General features: G+C 41.5%; 1 protein-coding gene across 1 annotated transcript in view; it reads left to right on the forward strand.

The window, feature by feature from the left end:
* Window positions 1-6,281: 6,281 nt before the first annotated feature.
* CAND1 (cullin associated and neddylation dissociated 1) overlaps window positions 6,282-23,739 on the forward strand; it is a 29,198-nt gene continuing 11,740 nt past the window's right edge. Inside the window, exons 1-2 of the mRNA XM_085220833.1 lie at window positions 6,282-6,529; window positions 10,138-10,281. Of these exons, the coding sequence (XP_085076959.1) occupies window positions 6,462-6,529; window positions 10,138-10,281 (212 nt within the window). The 5' untranslated portion in view covers window positions 6,282-6,461. The remainder of the gene's footprint in view (window positions 6,530-10,137; window positions 10,282-23,739) is intronic.

Raw genomic sequence — 23,739 nt, forward strand, 5'->3', positions numbered from 1 at the left:
TTTCTGTTGGGCAGGCACCTAAGGGGAGCAGAAGGGCTGATGGTACTTCTGACCCCAATGAAAGAAATTCTGTTTCCCATTTACAAAAAGGCTATTCCTTTTGTGCAATCAGGACTGGAGGGGCCCTGCCTCTAGCCATGAAGGGGAAAAGGGCAACTGGATTTACAGGACCGTGTGGATTCCATGGCCTGGCACATCAGAACCACAGGAGTACAAGGCTATAGAGGACACTGGTGTATTTTGTGCCCTAATGCCATTAGGTTATAAAGAGGCAGAACCTGTCTGTATTTCTGGAGTGACAGGGGGATCCCAACAGCTGACTATTGGAGACCAAAGTGAGCCTAATTGGGAAGGTGTGCCAAAAAGTACCCCATTGTAACTGCTCCAAAGGCTCTATGCATCCTAGGCATAGACTGCCTCAGGATTGGGTATTTCAAGGACTGAAAAGGGTACCAGTTGGCTTTTGGCACAGCTACCCTAAATACAGAGCAAATTAAGAATCTGTCTACTTTGCCAGTTTCTGGTGTACCCTTCTGTCATGTGGTTGCTGAGGGTCAAAGAACAGCAGGTTCTGACTGCAACTCCAACCATGCACTGGCCACAATATCATACCGAGACTCACTGATCCCCATCCATAAGCTGGCTCATTGACTGGAAAGCCAAGGAGAGATCAGCAAGACTCATTCACCCTTCAGCCCATTTGACAGTTGCTTCAGTGCATCACCAGGTACATCAGTAGAGTCTTCTATTGTCTCAAAATGAAACATTTAAGTGAGAATCACAGAATCACAGGCGCTGGAGGGGACCTCAAAAGATCATCAAGTCCAACCCCCTCTGCTAAAGCAGATACCTACAATAGGTCGCACAGGTAGGTATCAAGCCAGGTTTTGAATATCTCCATAAAAGGAGACTCTACAACATCACTGGGCAACCTGTTCCAGTGCTCTGCCACCCTTACCATAAAGAAGTTCTTCCTCATGTTAGTACGGAACTTCCTATGTTCAAATTTTAGGCCATTACTCCTTGTCCTACACACCACCAAGAAGAGGCTGGCCTCATCCATTTGCCTCCTACCTTCCTTTAGATATTTATAAACATTTATCAATTTCCCCCTTTCTTCTTTTCCCCAGGCTGAACAGACCCAGGTTACACAGCTTTTCCTCATATGGGAGATGCTCCAGGCCCTTAATTATCTTTGTGGCCCTCCACTGGACTCCTTCTAGGAGATCCTTGTCTTTTTTGAACTGGGGAGTTCAGAACTGGACACAGTAGTCTAAATGTGGCCTCATCAGGGCAGAGTAGAGGGGCAGGATCACTTCCCTCAACCTTCTTGCCATGCTCTTTTTAGTGCTCCCCAGGATACCAATGGCCTTCCTAGCCAAAAGGGCACACTGCTGGCTCATGGCCAACCCGTTGTCCACTAGGACCCAGCCTGTCCAGGTTTTGTTGAATAGTAACACACCCTTCAGGTGTGTCGGCCAATCCGCCCATTTTGTTTCATCAGAAAACTTGCTGAGAGTGGACTCTACCCCTCCATCCAGGTCACTGATGAACAACACAAGAACCAGCACCAACCCCTGGGGAACACCGCTAGTTGCAGGCCTCCAGCCAGACTCTGTGCTGCTGATGACCACCCTCTGAGCTCTGCCACTCAGCCAGTTCTCAAACCTCCTCACTGTCCACTCATCTAACCCACATATTCCAAGTTGTATAACAAGGATGTTGTGGGAGACAGTGTCAAATGCCTTGCTGAAGTCAACATACTCAAAATCCACTGCTCTCCCCCCATCCACTCAGCCAGTGATGATGTCATAGAAGGCTATCAGCTTGGTCAAGCATGATTTCCTCTTGGTGAATCCATATTGACTACTCCTAAGAATCAACACAGTAGCATCAATGCTTTAAATTGTTTTTATATAGATACTTTGGGATTTTTACTTAAGTTTCATGTGAACAATTTTCTAGTTGTAAGAAGAAAAAACCCCACAACTAAAACTTTGATCTTATAAGGTGAAAATAAGCTGATGATACGTTTAGTTCCAAATGCGCCCTACTTTAGAAATTGCTATCATTTTCTGTGGAACGTCATCTAAATTTAAAAATAAAAAAAAGAGAAATAAAAGAGAAAATAGAGGAAATTTTTAAACATCTTATCAAAGAAATGCTATGATTAAAATTCCAGAGCCAAGTTTTCAGTTCTACAACTAATCCCTCTCCATCTCTTAGAACACAGTACTTTGTACAATGCATTACAGCACTTAAAACACACATTTGACTATGTGACTGGTCTAATATATGGAATATTGTTACTTCTATTTGTTTACTGTAATTTAAATAGTCATATCATTCCTTCTTCTATTTCTTCTGTATTTAAGTCTGGATCACTTTTCTGACTCCATCTGCTGTTTGTTACTATAATCATCCAACAAAATATTTAAAGTCTTTCTTCCAATCTCTGTCAGGATTCAAAGTTCAGATGTACAAAGTCAGTCACCTATCTAAGTGATAAACCAGGACTGTAAGGTTCTCTGGCTCAAAATATCCGCTTATGGCAGTGAGCAGCTTTTGACTTGGAACAGCAATTTTCCTTTTATTTCCCCAAAACCAGCTGTAAAAACTGATAACCAGCTTTAAATTTGTCATCCTAAAGGATTCCCTTTAAGCCTAGTGAAGCTATAGCTCTTTACATGCTGATATATCAACATGCAACGCATTCCCGGTTTCCTCTCTCAATCATGGGCTCACAACCCCCTTGTGAAGTGAAAGAGCAAATTGGTGAGGGTTCAAATTCTGGTGCTGTGAATGCATCTCTAAACGAACACTGCTCTTCTCTCATCTTCAGCATTTAGGGAATATATTTGCAAGTATAAAGCAAGATAAATCCTTTCAGGTTCCAGCATTTAATTAAGCTTTCAGCTATCTTTGTGAATGAACCAAGAGCATCTAATATGCATGTCTACAGGGAACAGATCAGGAGTACCACTCCATCTGTGAAGCTGTTTGCTATCAGCTGGAAAAAAATCTCTTCTCAATTAGCCTCTATCTGTGTCTAACTTCCTCTGGAACACTGCATCTACAATAACTGAATCCCAATTGTAATAAATGTACTTGAACAAAAAGATACTTTGACTTCCTCCATGATGGCCTGAATGGTAGTAATTTGAAACCAGGTTTAAGAAGCGGTATGCCAAGCTGGCTGAGGTATGTTGAATGATTTTAAAATCTTTTTAAAAATGTACAAGATTGCAAAGCATCCTGGATGTGCTAGAGGCCATCAGATATATTTACATCTTGTACAGTCATAGCAAGAAAAAGTTCCTACTTTTAATATCATCCTTGGATATACAAATATTTTCCCATCTATGATTCTCTTTGAGAAGGAGGGAGACGTGACTTTTATGCTATGAATTCATTTCTACCTTCCTCCAGTCCTTGAAGAACCTTTAAAGAAGAGATTTGTGCATGACGATGCCAAACCCCAATGTGAAAAAAGAGAAAAAAAAGTTGAGAAAATAAAATAAGCAAGATAAAATACCCCTGGAAATGAGAAAATTGACAGGATTAGAATCTCTGGAATGGAAACTGGGGAATGTAAACTCACTACAGACAAAACATATATCAGTTGGAAGTATGAACCGGAATAGAATTGTTCTATATAACATTTTTTTTTCCTCTGCATAAATGACTTTATCATAAGTGAATGTTTGAAGAATTCCCAAAGTGAGAAGTAGTTTGGTTTAGTGTCTAATTTGAAACAGTAAGAATTTACAAAGTTAACTCCCAGCTTGAGTGCATCTGCTTCCAATGAACACTAGTAACGCTTTATTCTACAGTAGTGATTGACATAAAGGACCTCTCCTATAACACAACATTTTCTGTCTTTAGGTTCATTTCACATGCTTACCCAGTAAAATGCATCATGGTAACCATGTAGGCAGAACATTTTTTAATAGATAATCTTTCACTGTCCCATAACCACCTGATCTTCACGTAGTACCAAAGTCATGAATGCAAGTGGTCAAACGAATGAATAGCCTATTTGAAAGGGCGGCCTCTCCTTCTGAGAGCTTCCCTTCATTGCAGGTCCTCCATTTCTCCATGAGAAATCTTCCTCCTTCCTCTAACCACTGCCACTTCCCTTATCCCATCTTCAGATCCTACCCCCTGCGATGCCATCGATCAAACTCCACGCTGCCCACCTCATTCTTACCCGTCCCCCATTTTGCTGCACAGCACTGATCTGTCACCAAGCTGCATCTGGGATGGAACCAGTACATATTGAGCTCTTTTTCCAGCACAGCAATTAGCACCTGTATGCTCCAAAACAGTTGTTTTTACATGGTGACTGGATGACAGGCCACAACAGAGCCACTTGTGATTTCTGTTCACAGAATCAGAGTTCCAGGGATTGGAAGAGACTTCTGGAGATCACTGAGTCCAAACCCCTGCTAAAGCAGTTTCCCTATAGTAGATTGCACAGGAAAGCATCCAGCCAGGTCTTGAATATCTTCAGAGAAGGAGAGTCCACAACCCTTCCAGGCAGACTGTTTCAGTGCTCTGTCACCCTCACAATAAAGAAGTTTGTCCTCATGTTTGTATTCTTGTGTTGCAGTTTTTGCCATTACCCCTTCTTCTATCACTGCACACCTTGAAAAGAGTCTGGCCCCATTCACTTGACTCTCATGCTTCAGCTATTTATAAACAGCGATGAGATCCCGTCTCAGCCTTCTCTTCTCAAGGATGACCAGTCCCAGGTTTCTCAGCCTTTCTTCATAACGGAGATGTTCCAGGTCCCAAACATCTTTGTGGCCTTTCGCTGGGCTCTTTCTGGAAGATTCCTGTCCTTTTTTGAACCGAGGAGCCCAGAACTGAATACAGTACTCCAAATGCAGCCTCACCAGGGCAGAGTAGAGTGGGGAGGTGTTCAAGACCAAGTTGGATGGAGCTCCGGGCAGCCTGGTCTAGTATTAAAAGGGGAAATTGGTGGCCCTGCATGTGGTAAGTGAGTTGGAGATTCATGATCTTTGAGGTCCCTTCCAACCCTGGCCATTCCATGATTCTATGATACCACTGGCCTTCCTGAGCACACTGCTGGCTCATGGCCAACTACTGTCCACCTGATCTCTAAAACTTTCTCCTCAGAGCTTCTGTTTACTTGGTAAGGAGAACAGGCCTTCCTCCTGCTGCTGTGAAAGGCTGCCCAGAAAAGCAGTAAGACTGCCATGTAGAGCAATGAGGTAGGCAGTGTTGACTCTGAACAAGTGCGCTTCTATGTGGTTGCTGATACCAACACTTGAGCTATGCTGTGTGTCTGGAGGCTGCTGGGCACTGTGCTGCTCACACACTGCACAACCCTGATACAGCTCTCAGAAAAGTGCACATGCTCAGCCCGGCTGGCTGTCACCTGCTGCTGCTGCTATTTGTTGGGATGGGTTTTCAAGCTATGCCAACATATGTGTGTGGGAACTGCTGAATCACGGCCTGAACCTCTGATTGATCACCTGAGGTGAGCAATGAGTCAGCCATGGGAGCACAGGTGAATTCAATTCACCTATGCTGCCGGAAGGGGTGGAGCCTGGCTCCACCTCTACTAGACCCATTTAAGAGCTGACTAACAGTGAGGAAGGATCTGTTCTGGAGATCTGCTCTGCTGGAGTTTCATAAGTGAGCCCAGGATACAAGTAAACATCCCTTTCTTTTCTGTTTTCTGCTTTGGTGTAATAGCTATGTAGCCAAGCTCTCTGCTGTACGTAACATCTGTATATTCATTGATTGTACAATATGTAAAAAATCTATTGGTGTACTCTGTGTCTCCCAAGGCCTCTAGAAGCACCAGCGTTTTGGACTGTTTTATACAGCTGGAACAGGCAGAAAGGGGCCTTTCTTCACCAGGAACACTGCGTTTTCACATCACTGCTGTTGGTTTCTGTCGGACGCCTTCAGACAGCTTAGCTCCCACAAACCACAACGGAAGCGGCAGTGCCACCAGAGCGGCGCTCTCGCGCCCCGCCCGTCCTGGCCACCAACGGAAGCTCCGTTGTCCCGCTAAACCACAAATCCCGACATGCACCACCGACGGCTTCGGCTGAGGCGGCGGGCGCGGTGCACGTCGGGACTCGTAGTCCTCGGCGGCCGGGCGGCCCGAGCTTCCCGCGCACGCTCCGCGCCACGTACGCCGCGGCGCCACCCGCCCGCGCACGGAACCAATCAGCAGCGCCGGTGGCGAGAGGGGCCCCCGGTGACCTTCGACCCCGCGCCGAGCGCGAGCGGCCGCCGCCCCGCCCGTCCGCCCCCGTGCAGCCGCAGCGCAGGAGGCGGCGGATCCCGCCCGCCTTCCCCCCTCCCCCCTTCAGCCCCGCGCCGTCCCCAGCGGCGGGCGAAGTGGAGCCGGCCAGGCCGGCAGGACGCCGCCCTCTCCTCCTTCTCTCCTTCTCCTCCTCCCGCAGGCCGCCGGCGTCAACATGGCGAGCGCCTCGTACCACATCTCCAACCTGCTGGAGAAGATGACGTCCAGCGATAAGGACTTCAGGTGAGGCCCGGGCCTCCCGCAGGCCTCGGTGATGGCGGGGCCCGAGCCCAGCCCGTGCCCGCTTCCCCGCCGAAGAGCGGGGCCGGGCCCGCGGGCGGAGGCGGCGGCCCGCCGTGCGGAGCGGGGCCGTCTGCCCCGTGTCGTGCTTGCGGCCGTGGGAGGCGCGGGGCCGGGCCGCGGGCGGCCTGCCTGGGCCGAGGGGCTGGGCCGGGTGAGCCGGGCCCGTCCCGGCCGCCGGGCGCGCGGCTCTTGCCGTTCCCCACGCGTCAGCCCGGCCAGGCCGGAGCTCGCCGTGCCCCCGGTGCCGCAGCTGTGGGCAAAGCGGCTCTGCGCTCCCCGCGTGGCTTGGTGCTGCCTCAGAAACTGCGTGCGTTCCGAGGGAGAAGCCAGTGTAGTTCTGTGGGGACCGGCAGCTGTGTTCCTGAGCTTAGGATCTGAGCGGTGCTTCTTATTGAATCGCTTGGTTACTGTGTAAGAACTGGAAAGAAAAAAATGAAAAAAAAAAAAATAATCAGAAAATGAAATATCATAGTTCTGCAGTCGTAGGGGCTGGAAGGGACCTCTGGAGATTATTCAATAATAAGTTAAATATATATATAAATATATATATATATATATATCTACTTGCATAGTTCTAACAAAGCATTAGCTTAAAGATAATTACACTTCTTCATCTGCATTCAGATGAGTCGCCAGAAATTCACGTTTGAAGCTTTGGGCTGTTGAAGAGAGTGCATTAGTACGGATATGTATGAAAATGAAACATTCCTGGGTTTTACACCATTGCTGCAGCTTTGCAGTGCTTAGGTTGGAGTTAAAGAGCTTGCTGACATCCAAATCAATCTCTTGTTAGCATATTAAAATCTAACAGAAAACAGGTGATGGTTAAATAGCCATAGAGATGGACTTAATCATTTTGCTTGCCTTTGGTGGAACTGTTGAAACACTGGGCACATTTGTGTATATTTTTCACGTCCACCTCTGGAATTTTATGGTAGAATACCTGCAGAATTTAGATTGCAAACTTGCCAGATTTTAAAACTAAAGTTAGTTAATCTGAAGCACCTAGTTCAGAATTGCCTGGGTTGTTTCATTACACTGGAAAAACAGATATTTTTTTTTCTCTGAGTATTACCAAATATTTTTTAGTTTGATTTTGTTATATTTTTTGTGTGTGGTGAAGTGAACTTTGCTTTTTGCACTCATGGGAAGGGTATCTCAGGAAATGTATTTGCTTCTGATTTTCAGTGAGTTTAAAACTTTTTGCATAAGAGAAATGGGTCATACCTGTCTGATGCAGCTGTAGCAAGCGCTTCTTTCCAAGTGATGCATCTCAACTACAGAGCAAGTTTTAACTTTTGGAGATTACGTTTAATAGATTACCCATTCCAGGATCTTTAAACAGCTGTGGAATTCTGAAATACTAAAAAAAAAAAAAAAAAAATGGTGATCTAGATTAGAATCTGAATTACAAACCATAAAAATGAATGCTGGTAGGCCTTTACAAACTGGCTGCATTAGCATTATGCTAAGTTTCTATGAGAACTTTGACGTGTATTTGCATAATGGATATAGTAGTTCTTTGTACCAGTATTTATAGATGTTTTTGTTCTTAGACCATGTCTATTTGAAGAGAGATGGTATTGTTGTTGATATCAGTGAGCTGATGGCAAACAGAGCTTCAATACCTATCTCACTGTACACTTGAATCCTCCAGTTTTTGGATAAACTAACTTTTCTGATGCAATTGTTTGTGACATTTGTTGTCCAGAAACTGAAGTTTTAAATGGGCACAGTGGAAGGTGACAGTTTACTTTGGGGCTGTGGGAGGAGCGCTGTGCCCACAGAGGAAGAATACGACTGCTCTGTGCACAGGGGGTGAGGAGCTACAGAGATGCTGCTGCTTTGCACCATGGGAACTTTGATGTGCTCAAGGAGGAAGAAGTTATGACCAAAGACCGTATCTAAACTACTCAAAATCATGTTTCTAAATAGCAGCTATTTTGACTTTAAAGTTGCTATTCCTGCCCATACTGCTGTGGGGTTTAGGTATTGATTATTTTATTGTCTGCCAGGAAGATCCCTGTTGTAGTTTAGTGCAGAAATGCTGATGAACTGATGACGTGTGATCTCAGGAGTCAAAGAAATTGTCACAAGTAGGGGGTGAGAGTTAACAAGGCTAGGAAATGGGGGGCTATAGTCCAAGGATGTGATAGGAAGCTATGAAGGTTTAAGAAAAGAAAGTAAATAGAGCAGTAAGGTGGAGATGACTTTCTTAAGTTCTAGTTGTGCTTGACTTTGTGGATGTCCTTATTACCATCCTATTTGTCTGTTACATTTACTTTTCAGGTAGCCTTTTTCTTTGCTCTGCTTAAAGGCTGATGCTGTTCACAGCCATCATGCAAGCATCTGGTTCTTGTCAAATTGTAGGCCTGCTTCAGTGGGATTCTTGAAGTGAATGGAAAATGAGTGAGGCCTTCACTTATCTCAGTGAGAAACATCTTAAGACTATTAGCCTGGAATGGCTGTGTTAAAAGACAAGAAGTTGGGGTCTGTTATGTGAAGGGAGGCATCTGGTGTTTGTGGTGCATGTTAAGATTACGAAGTCTTGGCTTTCATTTTCAATAAAACAAGTATCAAGCAGGTCAGGCTGTAGAGATAACCTTCCAAATATGACCTGAGCTGCAGTGATGTCTGCAGCTAATGTATCTCAAGCCCAAATGTCAGCCTTAACTGGATAATTGCAAACCGTTTTTTCTCTGGGTGTTTGGTTGGGGTTGGGATTGGTAGTGAAGCCCCTGGGAACTGTAATTGAGTAAGGCATCCCTATTACTTTGCTTGAGAAGAAAGGAAGGACACGTGAAAGAAGAACAGATTGGAAAACAGACTTCAGAAAGAAAAGAAACAAGAGGCATGAAAGCAGTATTTTTGGAAAGTCATTTCTCAGTATGTTCTTCTCTTGGTCAGTGTGACAGCAGAATTTAATACCAAATTAGTTGGTACGAAAGCTGCTTCTGTTTGATTGATCTCTCAAGAATTAATTGGGGACTTCAGTGTTGCACCCACGATTGAGGACTGGATAAACATCTTTAGCCATTGTCTGGATTATAAACAAACAAGTCTGGGCAGATGATGAAAAATGCATAAATCATAGCTTCACTTCTATTTCTCCGTTAATGCCTGCCTTCTTTTTGTGGGAGAACACTTGGAAGAATGTATTGTTCTTCTTGCTTCAAAGTTCTTTTTAAATAAACTCAGAGCAGAGATGAGACCTTTTTTTGCCAGTTTGGTGTAGCTTACTGCTTCAAATGGGGAAGTATCAGCTTTGTTATGGAGATCATCTAAAGCACTATGTAAACAATGGAGGTAAGATGTGTAGCTATCATCATCAAGGAAAGGTGATTAAAAATTAAATTGTTTTAAAATTGTATTTTCTTCCTATTTATTGTATAAGTAGAAGAAATGCTGCTTGCAACACAAAGTAGATAACGCTAATTCAACACTGGTTCATTTGATAACAAATGGTGGAAACTGAAAATCTCCTCTTGTTGAGCACTATGAGTAACCCATATTCTTTCAACAATAATCATCTGACTGTCTTTTGTCAGGTTTATGGCTACTAACGACTTGATGACAGAACTACAGAAAGATTCTATCAAGCTGGATGATGACAGTGAAAGAAAGGTGGTGAAGATGATTTTGAAATTACTGGAAGACAAAAATGGTGAGGTGCAGAACTTAGCTGTCAAATGGTATGTATTTTTCTATGGTATAAAGAATTTTCTGTTGACTGAAAAACAAAGGGTTAGTTTAAAAAAAAAAAAAGAAAACAAAACTTAAAGGACTGCTGCTGTGCTGAATTAATTGAATTTTTTTTTTTTTCCCCACAGAGGAACCCTTTTAGGTTATCTGCCTTAGTTTTAGTTTCTTTTGTTGACACCACGGTGTAACACTTTGGATTTAAGGTGATAAATATGGTGTCATTACTGATGGTATATGATTAAAATGCTTGTTCTCTGGTGATGAATCTTGAATACTAAATAGGTTTTATAAGATGATAGTTGGTGGGTAGTTGCTGCAATGATGTTTGACATTGAGAAGGTAGATGATGGAATTGTTGTATTGGAGTGTTTTCAGGCAGAAATAAAAACAAGGTAAATGTGCAGTCTTGGTTATCAAACATGGGACTTGCCTCTTCACTAACATTCAAATGATTGTGTGGTTTTACATGCTTTGCAGGAACTGCAAGTATTTTATGGGATCGTGGTGCAGTTACTTGCTTTTCAGAGGCTTCTGCAGCTTTGGTACCCTTTCTGCCTTCACTGAATTAACTTTACCTGTGGTGTGGCTTTTCTGGCTATTGTACCTCTCTGAAGAGTTGCTACCTTTATAGCTTTCTACACCCAATCTTTCTGGCTTTTTGTGCCCTCTCAGGAGGGCCTCTGTTGAGAAGCTCCTTGGTACTCCTAAGATTACTTCTTGTTCATGAACAAATTTTTTTTTCTTTAAATATTCCAACTGAGCTACTGAAAGTTTTACATTTCATGAGGCGTGTAGTGAAGTAAATTCACTGTGGAGGAGCTTGGGACTGATTTGAAGAGAAGTTTCACATTGTGACTGGCTCGGTTTGTTTCAGCTTTCTTTACAATTGATGCCATCAAACTAACAGAGCAGAAGATTAAGGACTGTTCATACATCTGCTTCTATACTTACAAGAAATATTTGCATCACCTTCTGAAATATTTTAAATGATGATAACTAAAACCTTTTAGAGAGAAAGTAACACAGAATAATATGTTGCTCTTGCATTTGAACTTCTGAAATGTCAGAATCCCTTGTAGCACAGCTTATGTTCTGTCACTTTGAAACAGAGTGCCTGTACTCAGGAGAGAGACATACTGAAAAAGACATTAAGTAATTATGGAACTTGACTAAGGCTTAGAAGTGTCTTTTACTGAAGTAACATTTTGTGGTAAAACTTGTTGCAGCATACATGCAGTGCTCATCTAGAATGCTCACTTGAAGTTACCTGAAGTTCAGATTAATGCATGTGGCATATATGTAACAGTCTTTAATGGCAAGGTTAGAACTTTGAAACTGAAGTCCAAAGTAGTGTTTATTAAAACATGAAAGAAATTGAAAGAACAGATGATTGTCTGTGCATGTAGGTGTGCCCTCTACTTCTCTTATTGTCTTCCTTTTTTTTTCTTAGAGTTCATTTTGACACACTGAGAAAATACTTGGATTTAATTAAAATGAAAGAATCAATTCAATGTTTAGGATACTTTTAGTTTAAAAAAAAAAAAATCCAGATCATGTTAAAGAACAGCATTTAACTTGTGAGGGGATAAGAAATGTGATAAAAGTTTTCAGAAAAATTGTGAGCCTTCATCTAGAATGTATACATTCTTGAATGTATCAAGTTCTGTTTGGTCTGGTCCTGATCCCTTGCAGATATGCTTGAGGGAAGGGAAGGACACTGTAAAATCTTTTCTTAAGGTAACTTAGACTCACAGTACTGTTTTACAACAGTTTTAAACCAATTTAAGCTAATTTTGCTGTTGCTCTGGTGTTCTCACCCTTGTTCCTTTTTTTTTGCACTGTTGCATATCTGATTTTGCTGTAGACTGGTTTGGGAAGTTAGATTTCTTCTGGCTTAGTTCTTTCCTTCTGCAGTCAGATAAGCATTGGTAGCACAGTAGTGTAATGGGGGTAAAGAATGGGAGAGGTTGAGGTGCAGCTAAATTGCAGTTTTTCTAAGACATTTGAAGGTGATGCAGTGTCTTCCATCTGCTATAGTACTGGATGGAAATGTGATTTGTTGAAAAGTTAAATTAGACGAGCATATTTCTCCCAACTTTGCATGCTGTGTTTCTGTTCTTTACTTGTTAAGTATTTTCTGTTCCTTTCAGCTGAGGAAAGCATAAACTGTTTAGATTACCTTATTAAATTAAATGCTCTGGTGCTCTTTAGAGACTATCAGCAGGAACTTTAATCAGGCTGATGCTTGATGACCCATTCAAGTATAGATTCCCTCTCAGAGGAGTGTCTTAAAGGTACATGGAAACTTAGTACCTCTAAATCTGTGTTTCAGACGGCCCTTTTCTTGAGGAGGAAAGATTTGCAATTTGTTAGAGCTTCCTCTTCCAGCTGGGTCCGTGGAAACTCTGGTAGTGGTATTGATTACTCCTTAAACAGGAAAGAATCTCTTGAAGGAGAATTGTTCTTTCAAGGTTTGTTTACTGAGGTCACTGAAGAGAGCAGATTTAAAATTACTGAGAACAGCCTTAAAGCAATATTTGTTCTTAGGCAAGTGTAGTAACAAGTTTCACCTTATCCACTAATCTCTTTTATAGTTAGGAAGTGCACTGTTTGTTAAAATGCTCATTAACTTTTTTCTCATCTCTTCCAAACACATGCTGTTTTTGTTCTTGACCCTTTCAGTTATATTGTGCTGCTTTTGGATAGGATAAAATACTTGATTTTGGTTCACACCTTGAGTTTATGGATACTTTGGATAGCTACCTTGCAAGGCAGTTGTGCTGTAAGCCTCTGAATAAAAGTGAAAGTTAATCAACTGGGTTTAGTACTCTTGTAGTAAAAGTCAACCAATAGACCCAATAGAAGAGAGAGGGTTGTACTCATCAAACTCCTGTTATTTCGGACAGTGGCTGCAAACTAGGTCAGGTGTTTGGTTGTTTTTTTGCTTTTTTTTTTTTTACCTTGGCTGTCTTAAGCATTTAGAGGTTTTCCTGTCAGTTTTCCTCTGAAGGAGCTTTTTGCTCTATTTGATATTCATAGGCTGCTTCACAGTCAACCAATATAGAAGACACTTCTGGACGTTCTTGCAGCATTCACATTTAAGGGCTACTTGGATTGTTCAGAATGGTATCTTGTGTACCTTTTTGGAGGCAGTAATTATACTGCCTGTAATTCTATCCAAGATTACATGCATCTGAATTAGATGAGCAGAATGGTGTGCCTAAGCATAAGATGGGCTGTTTGTGCTTCACTGTTAGTAATGTTCTGATGGCCCAAATTGCTACTGATGAGTTCATATGTTCAGTGCTTCAGTTTAAGGGTGGACTGCTTCTCATTCTGAGCAGTTGTTTATGATGTGATGCTCTGCTGTTGAAACCAGTTCTGACAAATTTGTACTTTTTCATACTAAAATAGTTCATGAAACTTGAAATAAGCCACTCATATACATACATATCTGTATCTCAAAATACAAATAAAAAACCTGGCATCGAAATCATTATTTTGAGTGATTCCTCCTCTTGCCTTCTTGTAGTTTGACTGCATTTATCAATATGACTTCTCTGGGCAGTAGTTCAGTAGAGGGAACCCTGCTTGAAGCTGTGAGTGTGAGTCATTAATGTGAACAGGATGATGCACATATGCTGTGTGGCTGATCTGGTTCAGCAGCTTTTGAAGTGTTTTGGATGTGCAGTAATACACATTACACAGTTATACATCATACTACATTGGGAATATGAATCAAATATATATTTTTCCATTTGTGATTTTTTTTCCTCTTCCTTGTAAGCGTGTTTATTTAACAACTAAAACGTCCTGATATCATACTACAGTTGGTTATGAGATGGTCTGTCTTTCTAATAAAGAGAATACTCTATGAATGTCTGTATTTTCAGATGTACTCAAAGGTCACGCTGTCACAGTTGCTGCTACATAAATAGGAATGAAGATGCTAACTCAAAGTCTAATTTAACACGTTCTAGTAACTAATTCCAAACATTTGGATGAATGACTTATATCACATAAGTAGTTCATCTTTAAACATTGGCAAATAAGCGATTCTGTCTGGTTCTGTGCGCAAGAAAGGTTGAGATTGGCAGGGTGCTCTAGAAGTCATCTGGTTCAGCCAGTATTTAAGCAGGGTTACCCAGAGCAGGCTGCCCAGGCCTGTGTCCAGGCAGTTTTTGATGATCTTCAAGGATAAGACCCCACAGCCTCTCTGGCCAGCCAGTGTGTCAGTGTTCCATTACCTACAGAAGTCCTTCCTGGCTTTCAGAGAGAGCCTCCTGTCTTTGTGCCCATTGCCTCTCATCTTAGCAGTGGGCACAACTCCTGTAAGATATTTACATCCATTGATGTTTAGCCTGATCTTCTCCAGACTAAACAGTCCTGGCTCTCTTATCCTTCATCAGAGAGCTGTTCCAGTCCCCAAATAACCCTCATAGCCCTCTACTAGTCTCACTCCAGGAGCTTCCATATCTCCTGTACTAGGGAGCCCTGATTGGACACAATATTCTAGATGCAGCCTTGCCAGGACTGTGAAGAGGGAGGATAATTTTTTTGCTGCATCCGAGGATATAATTGGCCTTCTTAGCACACTGCTGGCTCATGGTTAGTTTGTTGTCCACAGGACCTCTAGGTCCTTCTCTGTAGACCTGCATGCCAGCAGGTCAGCCCCCATCCTGTCAAGGTGTGTGGACTTGTGCCTACCTAAGTGATGGACCCTGCATGTACCTTTGAATTTCATGAGGTTCCTCCACACCCAGCTCTCTCAACTGTGGAGATCTCTCTAAATGGCTGCATAGCCTTGTAGATTATCAGCCTCTCCTCTCAATTTTGTATCAGCAAACTTAGTGAGAGTGCACTCTTCCTCTTTGTCTGAGTTATTGCTGAATAAATTGAATAAGATCTGACCCAGTACCAACCTCTGGAGGACACTGCTAACTAGAAGTCTTCAGCTGGTGTGCCACTGATCGCAGCCCTCTGAGCTTTGCCAGTCAGGCTCTTCTCAAATCTACTACATTGCCTGTTCATCTAGCCCACACTTCCTACAAGGCAACAGTGTTGAAAACCTTGCTGAAGTCAGCATAGACAACATATACTGCTCCCTCCTTATCTGCCTACCCTGTCATTCCATCCTAGAAGGTTATCACTTTGGTTCAGCATGATTCCTCATAGTGTATCTATGCTGACTACTCCTGATGACTTTTTTCTTTTAAGCTCATTAGGGTTATACTGATCTTGAGTTTGGAGGAAGTAGTGCTTGAATACCGACTAGCTCTCTAAAACTCTTTTACCTTCCATATCCTTCACCCATGGGATTCCTCTAAGTAGGTCCCAGGAGAGGCCAAACTTAGCCCTCCTCTAGAGTTGCAGTCCTGCTTCCTCATTTCCTCCATGCAAGATCCTGAACTCCACTATCTTGTGATCACTATGCTATACTTTTCTTAACCGATGATCTAGTGGATCTAATTGACCAGCTTTTACTCTGATTATTTTAGTTTAAATTCCAGCTAAATTCCAATTAATTTAGTTTAAATTAGTTTATTTTGGTGTAAATTCTATTTACAAAATAAACATGCTTAAGATTTTATTAGTTGCTCAGTAGTTAAAAAACATCCTTATAATAATTTTAGGTATTTTCACTTATGGAGCAACTGTTTTTGGTGGAGGTGGGCCTGTCAAAGTCATTGCTGTATAAAGGGCAGTGCTGTATAAAGCTGCAGATGTTCAGGATGTGGCAACAGCTCAGCACCAAGCAGCCATTCACTTGTTCCTACTGCAGTAGGAGAGAACGGGAAAAAGGTAAAACTTGTGGGTTGATATGAAGACAGTGTAATAGGATGGAAAAGAAGGAGAATATAGCAATAATAATAATAAAAGAATATACAAAACAGGTGGCACACAGAGCAATTGCTCACCATCCACTGACTGATGCTTAGAGAATCCTTGAGCTGTGGCTGCCCCGTCTCCCAACCAACTCTCTTTTACTGTTCAGCCTGATGCCATATGATATGGGGCAGCCCTTTGGCCCTCCAGATTCTGTCCCATCTCAGCTGCTTGTGCACCCCAGCTTCCTTGCTGTCACCAGGAGAAGCTGAGATGTCCTTGACTCTGTGTAAGCACTGCTCAGTAACAACTAAAACATCAGTGTGCTATCAACATTATTCTTCTCCTAAATCCAAAACATAGTGCTGTACTAAGAACAAGGAAAAAAATAATCCCAGCTGAAAGCAGGACAGATGTAGAAGATGTATTTCAAGAGAGCTGCACAAGTCATTGCAAAAGCAGAAGATAGGATCTTTCTAGAAGAGATGATGTTGCTACGCGGAGTCTCACTAACCAGATTACTTTTACTAGAGAGCGAGTTTGCTGACTTCCAGGTTTGCTAGTCTCAAAGCTAGCTGTATTTTTGAAAGGTTGCTGTTGTTCAGTTTTAACTGAATGTACTTCCATAACTGTACATCTGCTCGTTTCTGCTTCCCAGCCTTCTATTTACAGTTCTTCTGTTGGAGCATGAAGCATTATGGACGTGAAATACTTTCTACAGGTTCTGCAGTAACATTTTCTGGACTGTAGCATTTTGACTGAAATGGCAGAGTTCCCACTTTCCAGACTACTGTGGACAGCTGTCATACCTTGGAATTATGATTGTTGCTGTTTTAGGTGATTTTTGCTTGGGTTGCCTGCAAAACAATTTACTCTGCAGCAAGAGCAGGATAGGGAATTGATGCCATTAGGAGCTGCTGACTAACAGTGGTGTGTATTAGAAGATAAACTGGTGATGCGCTGGTAAAACATTGAGGGAAGAGCTTGGCTGAAGAGTAAGATCAGCTTGTGAAGAAACTTGTCATCTTTTTGAGCAACTGGAGAAAATGTTTCAGCTTTTAGTAATGCAGTCAGGGATGGCTTGGTGTGTTTGTGTGAGAGAAAATTCTTGGTGGTAATCTGTGTCTTGGCAGATAGTCATGTGCAAGCTTACAGGAGCCCATCTGTTAGGGGAAAATGGCCATTGCTGCTCTCAGCATCCAAAATTATTTTAATAAAACTGTATTGTTCAGTTAACTTGGTTGAAACAATAATGTGCTAAGATTAAGATTGTAGGTATAGTCTTCTAAATCCCTGCTGTCTAGGATTTAGTAACTGTGGTGATGGTTAGGTAGAATCTAAAGATGCTTATACAGTCCCTTTGTCCAAATTAAGGGGCAGTGCCAGAGAAGGGCCTGCGTTTAACTTCTCAGCAAAGGGTTCTGTTAAAACTTTTCATTTCTGCAGGAGTCAGTGTATGTGCTGAAGCAGGTGAGAAATCATTCCATTGCCTCTTTATTTCTGTGCGCATGAAGGGCTTCTCCATCGTATATCAGCATCTCAACTCACTACTCTTGAATTATCTGTATGCAGTATCTTCTGGAAACACTGTACCAAGATATTTTGTTCTTTTAAACGTAGTTATTCTTAAAATAGCTATGTTCTCTGTAAAACACACTGCAAAATAAGGAGTAAGTTGCAGTCTTCCTGAATTTATGGCATTGGCTTGATTGTTGTCTGTGGTCTGATCAGAGGAGTTGACCTCAACGTCAAATTTGTTTAAAGATTGGTGCTATAATAAAGCTGGAATTAGTCAAATGTAATATTTCAGTGCATGCTTTTGGTAAACATGTTTCACCTTTTCTGCCTTTTTTTTTTTTTTTTTTTTTTTTTTAGTAAATAATTCCCAAATTGTCCTTATTTTGAGCAGGTTTTATAACCCAAGTAGTGTGTTGGTGGTGGAGAGAAAGAAACCACACAGGTTACAGTTTGTGAAGGCTGACGTGTAGAGGAGTAGGTGTGATTATCTCTGCAACTGGGAGTTGTGTGTTCCAGGCTTATTAGTGTAGATGCTGTGCCTCAAGCACAAATGCTCTGTTGAGGTCATGGGTGTGAGGCATTGTGAGCATAGCCACTGAAAGAGAAGCTCCTAGGTTTGTCTGTGACTGACCACTAGTGACAAAATGTTACTCTGTCATTACTGTTACACAGTAAGTTACACTTAGTGCTTCAATGCACACACTTGCTTTTTGTAATAGATATCTCTGTCTGCATTTGCTTGCTGCCTTTGGCTTCTGTTGAACATTTTTGATGACAGCTAACTCTTGTTACTGTGATTTTTTTTTTTGGATGTGGGAAAGAAGGGAAGCAGCATTGGGGCACATACAGCAGGTTTTGGGAAGGAAGATTTTTATTTTTGTCGTCACATACAGAGAGGCATGTCTGCTAGTTGTCACAGAGTGAAAACTATAGGTCTCAGTCCTTTGAGTTCAGCTGAAATCCCTGGCTTGCAGTCTTCTGAGTTTGAATTCCAACTGCATGTAGCAGCTTACCTTGAGCTGTTGAAGCACTATCTTATTTTGGGAATGGAGAAAATAGGTGATCAGATGGAACTGTGGTTTTAAAGGTCTAAGTCATCCAGTGGTTTGAACTGTATGTGGAGAGAGAAGTGTGAAAGGTGTAAGGGAACTTGGAATGTGTTTGGAAGCCATTGCTGCAAAAGGAATGAAAACCATGGTGTTCTGAGACAGGATAGAAGATGGAGTTTCAGAGGAGCTTGAAGCATATGAGTTTCTCTCTACCCCATAGGTACTTCTAAGCTGTTTGACCAGACCATTCTTTTTGCCCCATGCACAGTCAAAAGAACAATAGCCCCACTAATTAGTAGGAGTCAGTAAAATATGCAGTTCCAAAATGAACAAATTCCCTGTCCTGCTTGACCATAAGTTCAGAATTCAGTATGGTGCCCAGTGGCATTTCATAATGGTGAGAAAATCCAGAGCGCATATAGGTCAGCAAATAAAATTAATAGCAGGGAGCAGTTGCTTGTTGACAGCACTTAAGAATTAAGCTACACATCCTCAAATCTCTACTACTAAAAAAACACAGAAGTAAGGATTGTTGTTTTTTTTTTCCCCCCAGCAGTACCAAAGAGGTAATGAAAGTTTGGGGTTGTCTTTCTCATTCTTAGCAAATACAGTCTTGAGCTCCTAAACTAACATTATTTAGTGCCTGTATGGTGAATGCTGTTGCCTCAAGCCTTTCCTTCTGAATGGTGATGAGTGACCCACAAGTTCCTCTGCAACTGCCTTCCTCACAGTTTTATTAGCTAGTAGTGAACACAGAATCCAGCTGTGTTCCTGCGGAGCTGGATTTGAACTCCAGAGTTGTTTCCAGTAAAACAAGAAAGACTGCTTTGCTTGTCAGCTTGCACACTGTGTGTTTGTCTCTCAATACATATGAAGTAAGTAACTTTTTTCTTTAGATTGTGAAGACTCAAGGGTGATTCTTCTGTCTTAACATATTTGTGGATTTTTGTAATACAGTAGTGTGGGAGTTAGTTGATATAAATACTAAGCTTGAAGTAAGCTTTTGCCTGAGTGGCAGAACTTGATTTAGGTTTTTGACTATCTGCTCTCAGAATAATGGCCTTTATTAAGAGATTAGTATCTTGCTAGCTTGGACAGAATTTCTGCTTGCCTGTTGATTTTTATTTCTTTTCTGATTTTGTGCAGCTGACTTAGTGCCAGTACTTTCTTTTTTTTTTTTATGTGAAACTTGTTCATTTAATTCAGAATCACTCTCAGAAACTTAGGAAATAAAACCAAAGCTTTTTTTTTTCCCTCCAGTAATTGCTGAGAGGAATACTTTGCATCCAGATAGCTTCTTTTCAGTACTGTGGTGCAATTAGGATAGAACATATCACATATCTTCATTTCTCTAGAACTGTGTAACTGTTTGTTAATCGAGGTTTAGCTCTGTACCATCATCTAATAATTCCCTTATTACATTGTACAATCAATTTTATGAAGTTTGTAGTTATCCCACCTTTTTCCCACCTCTTTTCCAGTATCTTGAGTTTGTTCTATTTTTTTTTTCAAATTTAACCTTTCAGAGCATTTTACAAAAGCAAAACAAAAGATCTACCCTTGTTTATCGGACTGACTTGTGATCAAACTGTTTTAAAAGTGTGATAATTGCTATTTGTTTCCAAACAGTGAACACTGAATTGCAAATTAATAGACTGCTGTTTTTTCATCAACTTGGCAAGACAGTCCACCTTTCCAGAAGATACTCCTTTTAGGGTTAACAAGGAATTAAACTTGACAGATACTTCTAGTTGAATATTGTTCTGGTGTTAAATATGTTAATCTATTTTACAAGTAGATGGCAAAATTATGTGTAAAACTTCTCCAAACTTCCAGTATTTCAGTGATGTTATGGCCCTGAATGACTGCAGTCTCAACGATCTCATGTACTTTATAAGTAGCAACATAGATTTGAAGACTTAACCTTTGCTTTCTTACACTTAATATTATTTTGATAACAAGATCATTCAGTTTTCTTGTAGGGTTTCTGTTTTATTTCAGCTCTCCAAAGCTGGAGTTTACTATAACCTGGCAGAGATCATGTTGGTCTCTATTAGCTTTGCTAGAATAAACCTTAATGAAAAGCAGGCGTATGCAGTATAAAAATTCAGTGTAGAAGAAACTTAGTTTATAGGAGGCATCACATTCTAATGCTCTCCTAACATAATGAGTTTGCAGTCGGCTTTAATATGCTTTTGTTCATGCAGTTATTTCCATATATCTCTAGTTTGTAGGGTGGTTGTCTCTGTACATTGCACACGTTGTTGAAGGACAGATAAATTTTTCTCCGCCCTTGTAAGCTGCAGAAACATGGATGGTTTCTGATCTGTAGGGCTTGGCTCTAACTGGGGGATGCTCTGGCTCTTGAAGTCGCTGATCTGCTGTCCTGGCAGCATAGGAAAGAACAGACCAGAGAGAACCGTCATAGAATCATAGGACAGCTCAGGTTGGAAAAGACCTTAAAGATCATCAAGTCCAACCACAACCCAACCATACTACCCTAACAACCCTCTGGTGCTCTGTCCCTGAGCACCACATCTAAATGGTTTTGTTTTGTTTTTTTTTACCCACAGGCTCACTTGGACCTGTGGGCCTCAAGTTGCACACTCACTTTCACAAAGAAAAAAGGTCATAGCACCAGAGTTTAAGCTTTTGAAAAGTTATTCCTCTAAAAAATAACAATATTGCACGTCTTGCCACTTTTTGAAATCAAAACCAACGTAGATGAGCCCATCATATCAAAACACAGTCATCAGCTTTTACTATTCAGCGTTTGCACTGAGAGAGAGGGTGTATAGAATCTCATGAAAGCCTTCTCTGCTTTCTTCAGAGTTGAATTTGTTGGTGATGTGTACAACTTGAAGCGTGTGCCACAGGTGGAAAAGCATTGGGATGCTGTTGCAAATTGGACTGTAGGATTTCTTTGGTGAGACATCTGGATGAGTAGTAAAATGTAACTAGGGGAATGTCTGCACATAAGATCAAGGCAGTGCTATCCATTAGCCCTTTTATGGAAGAAAAAATTGTTTTCTGGAGATACATCTGTGTTTCTGTTAATTCTACAGTTATACAATTCCTGTTTTCTGTAGCTGGTCCTTGCTACTACTGACTCCATTCTTGCCTCAGGCCATTGCTTGTGCTCCTTGCATGCAGCCTCTTGTTTGGCTGCTGTTCCTTCTTGTAGGTTCAGTGCCAAACCAAAGCCTCTACAAACTTAGTAACAGTAGCTTCATGTTGCATCTCAACTCTTGAGATTGGGAATATAAAGAGGAGGGGGTCCATCTGTTTACCAGGGTGGATAGTGATAGGATAAGGTGGAATGGTTTTAAACTAATATGGGAGGTTTAGGTTAGATGTTAGAAGGAAGTTTATCACAGAGTGTGGTGACACACTGGAACAGGTTGCCCAAGGAGGCTGTGGATGCCCCATCCCTGGAGGCATTCAAGGCCAGGCTGGATGTGGCTCTGGGCAGCCTGGTCTGGTGGTTGGTGACCCTGCACATAGCAGGGGGGTTCAAACTAGATCATCATTGTGGTCCTTTTCAACCCAGGCCATTCTATGATTCCATTCTATGATTCTGGTATTAACATCACACCAGTAAGGATGATTTGATAGGATAATAATGTTATAGATGTCACCACAGAGAAAATAGCTGACGATCAAAATGCAAAAGCTTGTAAAATTAGGGAGGTATGTCTTTCAGAACAGTTACTGTCTGTCTGGGTTAAGTGCTGTGTTTTTGATGAACGCATAGTTTTTTTGAATGCATAGCTTACAATGCTAATTTTCCAGAATTTCTGGAATTTCTCATTTCTGAGGTAGGTTTTCTGTTTTTTTTAAAAAAAAAAAAAGTAAGCAAGTCTGGAGTGAAAGGGAGAGAGATGCAGTGAGGAAAATTAAGTTCTCATGCTTCTTTTTGACTCTGTTCACTGGTGAATGGAATTTTAAAATAACTTATTTTTGCAAGGTGATCTTTCTTGTTTTGCTGGTAAAGCTTTGGTGATTGTGGGTGAGTGCTTACAGTACCAGCTTTGCAGTGTAGAAACAATTGTACTGTGGTTCTTGATTCTAGTTTTGATTACTTATGAAATATGCTGGATGCTAAACTAAGGTCTTTTTTTTCTGAACTACCTTTCTTGTATCACAACAAATAGGTTTAATCAAACCATGTAATGTTTAGTGATCAGACCCAGTAAGAAAATGCATTAGCACAGCAAGATCATAGGAATGTTTTCAGTATTGGTATGAAATGAGGAAAAACGGACGAAGGCCTTCAAGCCACAGTGAGTCATGTACTGTGACATTTTATAGATCTCCTCTCTGTAACAGAACAGCACTGGATTTGTAGGAGAGAGAAGGTGTGTGTACTTTTCTACACAGCTCAATAAAACCACAGTCCTGCTCTTTCCTAGAGCCTCGAGAAGGAAGTGGAAGACTTGCTTGCTGGTGTTAGAAGGAAATAGAGACAGAATAAGGCATTGTGATCTTTTGCATAACTTCCTTTCTGGAACAGGGTATTAACAATGGAGAGGCAGTGGAAGTTGACAGGGCTAGGAAGACAGTGAAGGATACTGTATTTCTTAGCAGTGAAGTAGATTTCACTGGGCCATCTGCAGCTTCAGTGCTTTGAACAAAAGGAAGCGTTTGATGAGGGAAACAAAATTGTCATCATCCTTGAAATATTTGGGATGACTAAACATTAACCTTTCAGTGACATTTTCTCTTTTTCCCCCAGGTGCGGTGTTTATAAGGGTCTCTGTGAATGAAGATTTGTCATGTTTTTGTTTTATATTTCACTGCTGTATTCTATTAAGGCACTCTATGGCATAGAGTGAACGTGTCAAAAAGAACCCAAGTGTTTTGTAGAATAAAGATGTGGTAGTAACGAGGTTTGCTTACTTGCCTGAACTTTGTAGGCAGCAATAATCAAGTACATAGACTGATGTTTCTGGCTAGATAATTTTATAAACCTTTGCACTAAGTGTGATGAAGTAAGAGGGACTCAGGTTTTGGTACTGTGAAGCAGAGCTTTCATACAAAACTGTTTCCATCGCT

Source organism: Meleagris gallopavo, chromosome 1 (genome assembly GCF_905368555.1).
Source record: "Meleagris gallopavo chromosome 1, MGAL_WU_HG_1.1, whole genome shotgun sequence".
NCBI lineage: Eukaryota > Metazoa > Chordata > Aves > Galliformes > Phasianidae > Meleagris > Meleagris gallopavo.